A 13493-nucleotide genomic window follows, 5' to 3' on the forward strand; every position below is an offset into this window, starting at 1 on the left:
AATGATTCCTTATAATATTGCCTAAGGGAAGCATATATAATGTGAACAAAATAGGTCCGAGCACTGAGCCCTGTGGCACTCCATGGCTAACTTTGGTTTGCGTGGAAGATTAATCATTGACACGTACAAACTGAGAGCGTTCAGATAGATAGGACCTAAACCAGCCTAAAGCAGTTCCCTGTATGCCAACTAAGTGCTCTAGTCTTTGCAATAGGATACCATGGTTGATAGTATCAAATGCAGCACTGAGATCGAGCAAAACAAGAATCGAGACACGTCCCTTGTCAGAGGCTATTAGAATGTCATTTGTGACTTTAACCAGAGCTGTCTCTGTGCTATGATGTGTTCTAAAGCCAGACTGAAAATCTTCAAATAAATCATTGTTTTTTAAGTAATCACACAACTTTTTTGCGACCACTTTCTCAAGAATTTTTGAGAGGAACGGAAGATTAGAAATAGGTCTATAATTGGCTAAAACCTCTGGATCGAGGTTGTGCTTTTTAAGAAGCGGTTTTATCACTGCTACTTTAAATGATTGTGGAACATAGCCTGATAATAAAGACATATTCATAATATTTAATAAAGAAGTGCTAATTAATGGAAAAACTTCCTTCAACAGCTTAGTTGGAATTGGGTCTAACATACACGTTGATGGTTTAGAAGAGAGAATCATTGAATTTAATTGTTCAAGGTTTATGGCTGAAAAGCATTCTAGTTTACTATCTAGTGTAATATTAGAACTTACGTTTCCAGAAGCTGTTGATAACACTATACTGGTCAAAGGCAAGAGGTCATTAATTTTGTTTCTAAGAGTAACAATTTTATCGTTAAAAAAGCACATAAAATCATTACTACTGAGTGTTATGGGCATATGTAATGACAACCCACTGATACAAGCCATACAATGTGACTGCAAGCTTTAATAAATGTCCAATAAGTGTATATTGTGCTTTATCCTCAGTAATTTCAGTACAGTAAATGACCCAAACACCACAAGGTTATTTGTCCTCTCAATCTTTATTTACTTAAACAATTTTGACAATCTGATATCATAGAACAATGGCTTTAACCATTCATTAGCTGAACATGCCATACAGAATCTGAAATAAATAGGGCTTTTAATGCCAAATGTCAGTATGTACAAATTACCATCCATACAAGCTATATACACTGACTGAAGAACACACGTTAGTAACAGGCTCATCGAGTGCCCAAAATGACATTTTATTATTAAATAAAACAAATACTGAACTTTAAATTATTCTTCAAGATGGAGACCCAAATACTTATGAAAGGGATATCAGGGGAAATGTGTTTTGGCATGTAAAATGATTTGTTAAATCCAACCTGCTTAAAATCCAATAAAAAGTCAAATAAACATTTAGGTCACAAGTTAACAGAGAATCATTAAATGTGCTGCATGACACAAAGGACACTAGACCATAAATCATACACCAGCCAAAATGTTTTATGGAGCCAAATTCACCTACTGGATACTTTCCCTTATATCAGAACGAGGTAAATGAGCCTGTCACAAGATAAAAAAAAGAAATGTGTACATAAAACGTAAAAAAGGCAAAACTGTTCCCTTGAAATTTCAACAGATGTCCACAGAGGAAAAAACACTCGACTGCAGCGAAACATTTGAGGAGCAGTTTGTTTAAGTGCAGGTTTGACCAGCAGCTTTCTCCAAGCTTCAACATGGCGACTACTTCCAGGTTAATCACAGGAAGTAGCCGGTAACAAGAGGAACGACTGCACTATGGCTACATGGCTTTGAACGGTCAACATTCACTTCAGTCGTGAATATGGGGTCCGGCCACACCTCTCAGACCCCACATTACAAATGCAAGAACATATTGCATTTTAAAGCATACTGTGAGATAAATTAGTTCATATGAACACATCCCTTTTTAAATATAATACATTCTAAATTGAAATTAGCTTAACTGTGCAATTTTGAGTGAAAATACAGGAGGAAAAGAAGTCAAGAGGAAGCTTTGGTCTGGTAAGACCGTTTGTCGGGGTTTCAGAAGAACAGTGGAACTAAGAATATAACGGTGCCACTTCAGAGTTGACGTCTAGAAAGCAACACATTTGTAACGACATTCATACAAGCACAGTAAAGCACAGCTTTAGGCACATGCAAGTGTGTGGTAGGAACGTGTGCACACACGACTGTGCACCTACTCACAGATGCATTCAGAGCTGCAAACTGGAGGCAAGTTCATTGTGAAGTCCAGCCTCTCTTCCACACGTCAAAAAATGCACAATCCCAAACAGGCAAACACACGCGGCATCGGTTTCCTTTCAAACTCTTTCTCTCGCATACACACACCTAGCACACAATGTAAAGGTCATTCAAGTGTCCTCTGGGTTCCCACAGTGACAGTAGAGGTTCAGGTGGTGAGGGGTCGCCTCACACACTCAGAGGCAGCAGAGCTGGGGGAGGCACGGCTCTGGATGTGGCGACGGAGGTCAAGGAGCTGGGGTCCAACCCGTTTATGGTCCTGCAGAAGCCACATGGACAATATTAGCAAACGCAGACACGTATAAGTGCAGGGCAGACAGAAAGTTTTATAAAACCAGAGGGAATTCTCTGCAATAACTGAACCACTTGATAAAAGACTCACGTTTTGTCAAAGTAGGTCGTGTGAAGAGAGTGTGAGAACTTTGTGGCATTGCTGTTGATGAGTTTGCCGTTGTCTGTGGAATAATTTTTTCTAGCTGCTTGGTCTTTGGCAAAGTTCCTGCAGGCGGCGATTTTGGACTCCAGAGCCTAATCACAAAACAGGAGATACCATCAGTCTTTAGTCCGATCATAAACACATTTCTGTTTCTGTTGCTGAGGAGGACATCAGTGTTCTATCCAGGTATGTATCCTTATGTGTTACAAAGCGATAAGACTTACCCCAACCTTCCTCAAAAGGTCGCCAACAATATTAAGAGCAGAGAGTCGAGCAGAAGGAGTGAGGGACGAGTTGCCGTTGCAGCCGTTGGACAGTGCTGCAAAAGACACAATCCCATGTCAGAAAACAGATCAGACAATTTCTCATTTCACATGAGTCATAACGAGTGAGATTCCTTTCCAACCCTGACCTTTTTGCGTGATGAAGGGGTGCTCTATGCTCTTTCCTACAGGTGTGGCTGGGAGGGATAAAGAGGCCTGAACTGCTGAGTCCATCTTGTCGATGTCAGAGGTGGGGGAGCTGGGTGCTGACATCCTGTCGGTGGTCCGCTCCCGTACCGCCAGCTCCTGTCTCAGGTCTGCAGAACACAAAGTCAAACTCATGAGATAATAATAATAATAATAATAATAATACACTTTATTAAAAATAGCACCTTTCATGCTTGACGCAGCCCAAAGTGCTTTACAGAGTATGACAATAACAAATGAGGAACACAATTAAAAACAAGGTATAAACAAACAGAAAGCGTTATATCCCTGAACCATAAAACAATAACATAAACAGTGACGCAGCGTCCACAAGGCAGCGTGCGTTGAAGCTTGCCGGCAGGCGTGTCTGAAGCTCGACCAACAACCAATCGCATGAATCTCCAGCCCCGGACACGCAAGCACACGGTTTGATTGGCTAGAGCTTGTACTGGCATATGATTTGATTGGCTGACGCTTCCGTTGAAGCTTGAAAAGTTGAAATTTGTTCTACTTTTCAAGCGAGCAACGGAGGCAAAGCGAAGCGATGGAACCACAATGCAGTTCAGCAAAGCGTGACGTCACCCCATTCAAAGTGAATGGGAAGTAGCGTTGAAGCTTCAACGCACGCCGCTGTGTGGACGGGCCGTGATACTACTAACAAAAATTAAGCCAAATAAAAAAGATGGGTCTTTAATTTACTTAAAGAAAATTCCAATTGAGGCTGCTGTTCTAAGATCAAATGGGAGTTTTCTTGTAATGCACTCTAGGTACTTCTAAAAATAAAATATTGGAGGATCTTAGTGTCCTTGCAGGTTGATAAAATGAGAGACAGTCACTTACATATATTGGGGCAAGGTTATGGAAAGCCTTGAAAAGCATTAAAAGCACTTTAAAATAACTTCTGAAGGACACCGGTAACCACTGCATCAATCTCAGAACGGGCCAAATGTGGTCTTTTTCTTTTGTGTTTGTTAAAATCCTGGCCGCAGCATTCTGAACTAATGCGATTTCTTTATGGACTTTTTACGAAGACCAGTAAAAAGAGAATTGCAATAGTCCAAGCGTCTAGTAATAAAGGTATGTCCAACCATTTCAGCTCCTCCACTAACCCTGACACACATGATGCTGTGCCTGCCAAAGGGTTGAATAGAGTCGTGTCTTTACCTCGTGCTTCGTCTTTCAGCCGCTGGACCGACTCGAGGAGAGTCTCCTTCTCGTCTAGCTCACTTTCCAGGAAGGCATTTCTCTCAATGGCCTGGTTTAGACGGCCCTCGAAGTCCTCGAGAGAAACAATCGTTGCCCTGCGCATACGTAGAGATTGGAGGGGGAAATTGTTAAAACATGTTTTGTCATTTAAAGGTCCAATAGCTTGAAAACACCTAAATACAGCTAGAAGTCATCTCCTCAGTGTCCGTCCCGTCCCCCCCATATTGAGCAAGAAGTGTCAGTCTGACCTCTTGGCTCTCTCCAGGTCGTCGTTGGCCTGCTCCAGCTCTCGGACGTATTTGTTGAGCTGATCTTTGATGCTGCGTGTCTGGCCCAGGTCGTCCTCCAGCATAGAAACCTGCTTATAACTCTGCGCATGCTGATGCTCCAGCTTCTCCTGTGTGAGGGGGAGAGAAAAGGACATGGGAGTGAATGTGTGGAGAAAGACAAGGAAAAAAACTGTACTTTCATTAAATGTTTATGGGTCATGCAGTGTGAAAGTAGCGTATTATATACTAAATACATGTTATGACGACAACCTGGTGAATCACAAGACAGTTAGTAAAGATGATCTCCCACACATTATGTTATGGTTATAGAGCCTCTTATTTGCCCTGTGGCACTTTACAGTACAGTTAGCATGCTAGTGTTGTGGCCCCTGAGGCACAAAGCATGATTCACAGTATTTTCTGGTTCATTTACACCGTCTGTTTTCAGCATGAGCTGCTGTAATCACACTCACATGATGGGGCCATGGGAAACATCACAATACTGTTCTGCTCGGCGGTGGATAGGGTGTTTCTCCTGAATGCATACACAGCTATTGGTTTACCTATAAACATGTGAGCGTGACTACAGCACATTGAATACATCGGACCACTGTTCATGCCTGCATTGATTTAGAACCAGACTTGTCTTTGCAGTTCTCCATTTTCTTCCAATCCAATTAAAGAGTGCCGGAGGATTACCTCACGACTTGTTAACGCCTACATTACAATAAGACATCCGGATCCAACAGAGATCAGATAACCTCCTAAGTCCGCAAATGACTTTATTGGTCAATAGATCATAACAACCCAAGCCAAATCCTAAAATATGAACCACATGGCAAGTCACCAGGCCTAGTTACCTTGAGGTTGACCACCTCGTTCTTCAGTCTCTCATTTTCGATCTGGAGGTCTCGAAGGCGGTATTCGGCCTGACTCAGCTGCGCCTCCAGCTCGGCCTCCAGCTCCCGGCTCCCCTCCTGGAACTCCTGCAGCTCCTCCTGGGCATCGTAGCAGCTGTGAGGACACACGTAAACAATCACTGTCAATTACCAGCTGCCCTGTTCACTGCCACCATTCAGCTCTGTATCGCTGACTGGCTGAATGAGCACAGGCCTGAGCTCTAGAAACGGGCTGGCTTTTGTCCCGCAAGATGAGCCAGGCTCAGGCATGATTCTCGCAGCTTCATCTCCGATGGCCAGGAATAAACCTGCATAAAAAGCCCCGTCAGACATTTGTAGATTTTTAACCTTCAACCGTGCCGCTGCCAAACAGGAATCTCAGTGCTGTCGAGTTAAGCATTCTAAATATACAGCCCTAAAGAGACAGCTGACAGTAGGAGGTTCAGAGGTAGCTTGAAAAACAGGCCTGCTGTCAAAGAGTCCTCAGCTGTGGGAGAGGTTAAAAGGTGGGGAGAAAATGAGAGGGTGCAGGAACAGGAAGAGGACACCGTGGTCAGGCCGGGATGACCCCATGCAGAGCATCTTCAAAACACACACAATAACTCATAATGGAACACGTGTGGAAGTACACATTTCAAATAGAAAATAAAGTAAAAATAAATGTCGTGGTGATTAATGTAATGCAAATGTATCCTAACCTTTTTCCTATGATGACACTGTGGTTGACACTGTTCTCAGATCAGCTGATTTGTGCTGGGATAATGGCCTCACAGTGGCTCTACTCTGGAATCCATGAATCAGTTGTTGTGGCGGGGTCGTTCCACACATACCAACGCCACAGCGGCTGCTGCTTCATCAGCACGCTGCGTCCTGCAGCATAACTTTCATACGCCTTTCATGGTTTCCAACAACCCACAGCACTCTGGACGCGTGACAGCATTAAATGCATGCATGCTGGGCAAGCATTTCAAATCAAATCTTTCAGGAGATGAACAGAGGGAAAGACTCACCTTTTTTTCTATTTCTTTTAACAATTTAAATGTTTTATTTTATAATTTATTATTGTTATTAGTATTAATCGTACTTACCTTAATTGAAGTGCTACATGTCAGTTTTTTGTAATTGTTTTTTGGGTTGTTTGTTTGTATGGTGTCTTCTGTATGCGCTTGTAAATGTGATAAATGAATAAAAATGAAAAAATAAAAGATGTCAGTGTTCAGTTTAATTATAAACTGTATTATGTCCAAGTGTCCTTGTCGAGGTAAAGCGGAAAAGTGAAACATCTCTTCTGGGAGATAACTTTTCAATAGGTTACTACGCTGTGAGCGGATTGCTGTTAACGTGATCCTGAGAAACGGCATGAACCAAAACATGTGTGAGACACGCCACTGTCAACATGGAGTTGTTTTTCCGTGGGCTGGAGTTTTTCCGCTATGTACCCACATGAGGAATTTCTTAGAAACCCAGCAGGACTTTAACCCTCACTGCGCCAGTTTACACTTCCTTTGAGAGTATGATGGGCCCCAAGTCCATAAATAGAAAAGACAGACAGACTGAGTTCAACAAAGATTTACAAACAACAACCCAAAGCACCACGGCTGCCTACTCCAAACACAGACTGAGCAGATGTTGTCATTTCCTCCTGAGCAAGCCACAGCTGACTTTAAAAAAAGCCTGTCTTTTCATTTGCCTTATAAGGCTCAACACGGCTTTTTGTGATGAAACTTTAAACAGTGACACATCAGGAAAACTACATATTCAGCATTTTAACATCTGCCTATTATGTAACAATGAGCGACTTCTTTTTAAACGTATTCATCTCCTGCTGTTTTCGAGGGTTGTCTGAGTTTGCTTATTTCAGTTTGGGTTTGCTGCCATCTTCTATTTGATTCAAAGATTTGGAAAGACAGGTCACACATTAAAATATAAAACATTGAGCTTGGCTGGCAAACAGTCATATTCTCACAGCACAAAAAGCAGAGAAGATAACTCCACTTGTGAAATGAGAAGTAAATCATACTTGCCTACCTTTTCTTATATTTGAGGGCTTGGGACTTCCAGTAATCAACTTCCTCATCCTTTGACGTAAATTTGGGAATCATCTCTTTGTCCATGTCAGGGCACCCTGAGGAACAAAAAGACGGATGTATTAGCCTCACAGCAACTCACAAGTACATATCGAAGCAAGCAAGGCTATAGTGGCCATGGGGTTAAAACAGGAACAACAACAGTGTACAAAACAAACCAGCGTGGCTCTAACCTGGTAAAATCATTACACTATTAGGTAGGGCTGCTCGATTATGGCAAAAAACATTATCTCGATTATTTGGGTCAATAATTGTAATTGCGATTATTAAATGCGATTATTCATTGACTTTGAAACCATCCATTTATTGGAGAATTGAACAGTATGTTTTTAACAGTTGATTACCCTGAATATTAAGTATAATTCAACTGAAAAACCAAAAAAAAAAGTAATAATAAAAACATAATCGTTTTATTTTGATTACGTTGTTTTCGTAATCGTTGCACCCCATAATCGTAATTGCGATTAATTGAGCAGCCCTACTATTAGGGAATGTACTGTGCATGTAGAAACATGCACAGTACATTCCCGTCTAATCTCAGAGCAGATCAAGATTTAAAACATTCCCTCATTCCTCACTGCAGAAGAGAACAGAAGAGACCGCTCTTTTTTTGATTGGAAGTAGCAAACAAACAAGCCAGATCAGCCTGGCCATGTCACCGAGCCGCTCTGAGGTCATGTCCTCCTCAGTTACTCATGCATCACCGAGTATAGTGTCTTAAGGGAAAAGTCACCCAATTATTTAGAAGCTGGGTTTGAATAAAGTGCCAAACATGACAGTGTTTCCTTTTGCAACTGAATAGACTCAACGATACAGTATGTGTGCAGTGCATAGTAGAAGTGTGTCTTCTTTATGAAGTGTCATTACATTACCGCTCATGTGAGGTCCAAATTACTTTAATGTTTAAAATGTCTCCTCTTCCGTCCCGTTAGCGGAAACAACGCTTCACGAGAAGTGTGTTCCTCTTTTCTGGTGAGCTAATAAACTCTGCCTGTGATCTCTGTGGACCACCGAGGCAGGAAATGATTAAACACATCTGGAAGGAGCTGTTTTGTGTGTGTGGGGGGGGGGGGGGCAGCTGCTACTCACATTGCTGTACCTCCAGGAATATTCATAATCCGGACAGATACTGACCTACAAGGAGTTCCTGCTGATAGGTCAGACAGCACAGGAAACCTCTCAGCTGGACTGAAGTTAAGCTAACTACGCTCAACAGTTTGAGGAAGGTATTATTTTGACTGGACAAGCCTGTCTTGGGCTTAGGCGAGGAGGAGGAGGAGGAGGGCGTGTTAGTTTTGACTCAGAGGGACGCAGACTCTTCACCTGCTCTTCCCTTAAACATTCCTCTGGGGTGGCGTCATCAACAATTTACTTGCAAAAGGCCGCTTCTGTGTCAGTCCTTTGAAAACACAAAGGAAACCAAAACACCCAGAGGATCAAGAGGGGGACATGTCCTCAAGCTGCTACTGACATGTTAGATATGTGTCATATGATAAGGGAATCTAGCAAACTCGTGTGTTGTGATGCTGATGGGTGTAAATGGGATCTGGTGTTTTCTACGGATCCCTGTGAGTCTTCAAAAAGGCATGAGCGACAGGCAACTGTTCCCATGGTGATTCAGATCAAAGGCCTTAACAGTCAAATTGGTTATTTATTTGTGTCCGCCCACTGACATGACAGGAGCTACCGAAGCAGTCTCACATATTTAGCACAGATGTGGACACCATGGTGCTGTACTGGTAACATGATACACCACTAAGATTGGAACACAAAGGTTCAGTTACATAGTGTAACAGCTCAAGTGCTGAGAACAAATGACAGTTCCTGTTATCTCTCATTTCAGCATCCTTTGGAGCAGTGTCAGTTTGACCCCTGGGTCTGTTTATCTGTTGTTACAACACAGGCAGCAGGGCTCACAGCCAGCAAAGATGGAGGTGAGAACCTCACTTACTGTGTGGAGCCATCTGGAACTTACAGACATGGGAAGGTAGCAAGGAGAGAGTTTCCTTTCCCACATTGTTGTTTCTACATCCTCTTTTGTTGAAGATGACTCTGTGCTTACTAAGAGTTTAACTGCTGACTCAGATGGAGTATTTTTTTTTTTTATAACGGGGCCTAAGAGAGGGCTGAGTCAAATCCAACTGTAGTGTTATTGGTTTGCTCCAATGAGAATAATAATCAGACGTACAGCTTCACAGGGTGTGGTGGCAGTGTTCCCCTGACTATGTTTGGTCCTTTGTGTTATGCTTTAGCTTCGAGAGGACACTTCATTTAGCTGAGCAAAATCAAAAGGATAACAATCATACTATGTTATCAGAATCATCACCAAAAACCCCCCAAATAACAATTGACATGGATCACAAATAACTGCCATTTGCAGATAATACACACCTTTTCAAAATAACAATCATTACACTGCCATGTATTTGATTTATCAATTGTATCTGAATAGCGGCAGGTTATCATTTAGCGGTAGGTATGTTAGCTAATAAACGCTGTCGTCAATGTGTGGATATTTATAAAACTGCGTTGTTTGACAGATAGTACACAAGCTTGGGATAATGCCAAACTGTACGCTAAATGCTGTTAAAAGAATGCGGTTATTACCACATACAAAACGTTAAAACGAAGAAAGCGAAATATCAAGGCGAAAATGTCTCTAGACATTAAAGCCGGGCTCGAGCTGTCATCTCGGTTTTCAAACAGCTGAACGCGACACTCAAACATGTCAGACGTTAAAACGAAATCATGTTTACGGTTAAATTCGTTACCTGCTCATGTCAAATCGGTGTCCAGCTATCTTCTGTTTCAGGGGGTCGCCTTCCAGCCGGTGTTATATCCAACACACACCTCTCCCCTGCTCTGGCCTCGGATATTAGTGACTGGGCTGTGTTTAGGAAATTGCCAACGCGTCTCCCGGAAGCGACGTAAATCCTGACGGGAAAACGTGCTGACGTAATTCACGTTTACGTCGAAACTGGGCAGGGCTGCTCAAGAAATAGATGTACTGTAGGACTACCAGAAACCGCCGCACCGTTTTTCTGACTAGATGTGTTCCTACATAGCCTACTTTTAACTACAGTGACCACAGGGTGGCATATGATTGCCAGAAACCACCAAACAGGGACTCCGAACTCAGCATTTCTTCATGTTACATTTTTGTACGACTTTTTCTGTTTACGATTTTTTCTCTGAGCTGAAAATAGGCTAGACTAGAATTTAGGCTATTGCAGAGGTGGGAGAAGTACTCAGATCTTAAGTAAAAGTAGAATTAGCCTACCAGAGTGTAGGCCTATACAGTACTTATAACAGATTAAAAGTCCTGCAATCAAAAGGTTACTCAAGTAAAAGTAGAAAAGTATTAGCCTCAAAATATAGGCTACTTAACGTAGCACTTATTATGCAAATTGGTCAATTTCAGAATAATATTATATGTTTTGATTATGATTATTGATGCATTAGAGTGTTATCAAAGCTGGTAAAGATTCAGCTAGTTTGAATGACTTTTGAATTTTACTCCAGGTCTAACTAAAGTCTTATTTAAGTATTATTTACATTTCACATTATTTATCCAAGTCTGTAAGCAAACTATAAGGGATACAAAATAAATGTAGTATAGTAAAAGTAGGCTACAGGATTTACCAATGAATTGTAGTGGAGTAGAAGTATAAGTATAGCATCAAATGGAAATACTCAAGTAAAGTTAGAACCTCGAAAGTAAATGTAGCCTACTTAGTTACTTCCCACCTCTGGGCTATTGACACCATTTCAAAAAATAATAATCTCAAACTTAACATTGGTCCTATAAACCCCCAAAACAGCCTTAGCCTATAAAAACACAATTTTGATGATAGAAAAATAAGTTGTCGCTGTTTTCTTGAACATCTTTTACTTTGCAGTGACTCACATTAACACAACTGAAAAGGAGGTTCTAGTTTTGCTCATATTTAAGGAATGCACCTTAGCAAGCAGTGCAGTATGGAGAACATGAAACGCAAACCAGCTTGGCCACTTGAACCGTGGTGTCTTCCGGGGACCCAATCAGTGAAGGCCCTGCAGTCAGAGGTGGCTGGCCCTGTTTGACAAGGCGCAGCTCTTGCCTCGCTCAGCCAAAGATAAAGGAAGTCTGTCATGCGCTGAGGGAATTCAGTCTACATTTTCAAAGGATTCAACTTGTAGTCAACAATTGGCTGCAGTGGCTAATTGTCATTCAATGGAATTTCCTAAGCAAGATAGTCAAGAGGACGCACCAGAGTGTCCGGTGTGTTATGAGTGTCTCTCGGGCACAGAGAGGACTCTGAGCTGCGGACATGTGTTCTGTCACGACTGCCTGGTCAAAACGCTGGTCAGCATCAATGGCGATGGAAATATCAGAGACACTATTGTTTGCCCTATCTGCCGACATCTTACATTCATCAAGAAACAAAAGGAAGCGCTTGTGTCCCTTATGGACAAGGATCCAGGTGGAGGGCAGACCCTGGAGGTGCCCCTGCCTCCACCACCGAGACACATCCAGAGCGCACGGCGCAGCTCCAGTTTGCCGGTAGAACTTAATTGGATGTATCGCTGCTTCAGGGAAATGTCTGAACGAATCCGCCGACAGAGGTTGATCAGCCCCAGCCATAAAGCATCTCAGATTTTTATCATAAGCGCTCAAGGGCGACCCATGGCAGAAGACGATGCGTTTAGGATTGTGATGACTGTGGTTCCACCGCAGCGCAGGCAGAGGCGAAGGCGCAGGATTTGCACCACTGCAAGATGCCTTATCGTTCTGCTCTCAGTTTTTACTCTATTGGCACTAGTGGCTGCAACGCTACCCTGGATTTTGTTGGCATAGCACCGTGATGTGGGTTTATGGATTATGATGTGCCAATAGGGGATGATACATTGACAATTATAGCGAATATATTCTTATCCATGGAATTAAGTTTATGGTTGCTAAGCAATGAAGTGTGAATAAATGTGTTTGTCTTTCTGATGAAAATAAGGCATTTCCTTACAGAATCAAAAAGTAAAACAATTTCAATTAAGTGAATATTTTGAGTTGAAAAGTGGGTTTAAGATATAATTAGGTATCGTGATTCCTCTCCTGGTTTTCAGGTCAGAAGTCAGAAGGTGTGTGCCCCTTTGTGTGCATTACCAAGCAACAGTCTAGTAAAGTAAAGTCACGGTTGAAGTTTTGACAGTCTTTTGTTTTGCATTCCTGTCTGTGACATGTTCGACATGCTTGATTAGAATCAAAAATGCAATACATCCTAACAATTTCAAAGCACACTCAATACTAAATCCAAAACGATTGAACATTTTAGAATGATTTCAACAACCAAAAAAAGGGGCCTGCCAGAAAAAGTGCAATAAAACATGTAACCCTAATCCCATTGTTGTTAAAGCAGCTCAAGTCAATGTTTTGTTACCCTGTTGTTGGAGCCAGAAACGAGTTTGGTTTATTGAGGGAGCGTGACATAAATGACCCTGGTTAAACATTTGGGGTATCATGTTAAAATACTTTCTCTCCTCTTAAAATTACAAAGAAAATGTCAGATATTTGAAAAAATCCACATTTCATTTTTAGACTTTAATTGTACACATGCTAAATTAAAATGTTTGATAAGAAGATTGAAGGGAGTTAGATACACAGTTACATATACAGACTGGCTCACATTGTAGTGTATGGACGCTGTAAACAGAGACACCTTTAAGAAATAATTGATGCACCCTGTGCAGTCTGAAGGAGATATACTGTAGCAGGTAGTAATGAGCTCTGCCTGGCTGTTTGCTGTAAGAAGATATGCCGCCTATACTGTGGCATTAGATTACTTGTCTGTCTAAAGAACCAAGATTAAGATGGAGAAGAAAGATATGAGCATGGCTTAAA

General features: G+C 41.8%; 2 protein-coding genes across 2 annotated transcripts; one reads left to right on the forward strand and one right to left on the reverse strand.

Annotated features, from left to right (window-relative positions):
• Positions 1–997: 997 nt before the first annotated feature.
• Positions 998–10531, reverse strand: ndel1b (nudE neurodevelopment protein 1-like 1b). The gene is made up of 9 exons (XM_034089540.1): positions 10390–10531; positions 7560–7656; positions 5493–5646; positions 4612–4760; positions 4322–4458; positions 3100–3267; positions 2912–3006; positions 2634–2779; positions 998–2510 (listed from the first exon to the last, which is right to left on the reverse strand). Exons 2-9 carry the CDS (start codon positions 7643–7645, stop codon positions 2420–2422), a joined length of 1026 nt encoding a protein of 341 aa, XP_033945431.1. The 5' UTR covers positions 7646–7656; positions 10390–10531; the 3' UTR covers positions 998–2419.
• A 1241-nt stretch (positions 10532–11772) lies between these two features.
• On the forward strand, positions 11773–12482 carry LOC117450614 (RING finger protein 222). Its single transcript, XM_034088468.2, has one exon. It carries the CDS (start codon positions 11832–11834, stop codon positions 12453–12455), a length of 624 nt encoding a protein of 207 aa, XP_033944359.1. The 5' UTR covers positions 11773–11831; the 3' UTR covers positions 12456–12482.
• Positions 12483–13493: the final 1011 nt, after the last annotated feature.

The sequence above is a fragment of the Pseudochaenichthys georgianus genome, chromosome 8, assembly GCF_902827115.2.
Source record: "Pseudochaenichthys georgianus chromosome 8, fPseGeo1.2, whole genome shotgun sequence".
Lineage (NCBI taxonomy): Eukaryota > Metazoa > Chordata > Actinopteri > Perciformes > Channichthyidae > Pseudochaenichthys > Pseudochaenichthys georgianus.

Bases quoted from the DNA above. Each gene is read 5' to 3' on its own strand.
- ndel1b (XM_034089540.1), bottom strand. From the start codon at position 7,645: ATGGACAAAGAGATGATTCCCAAATTTACGTCAAAGGATGAGGAAGTT. The intron at 3,268-4,321 runs GTAAAGACACGA...TGTGTTCTGCAG, and splicing joins GCTGAAAGACGAAGCACGAG to ACCTGAGACAGGAGCTGGCG. The intron at 2,780-2,911 runs GTAAGTCTTATC...TTTTGTGATTAG, and splicing joins ACCTTTTGAGGAAGGTTGGG to GCTCTGGAGTCCAAAATCGC.
- LOC117450614 (XM_034088468.2), top strand. From the start codon at position 11,832: ATGGAATTTCCTAAGCAAGATAGTCAAGAGGACGCACCAGAGTGTCCG.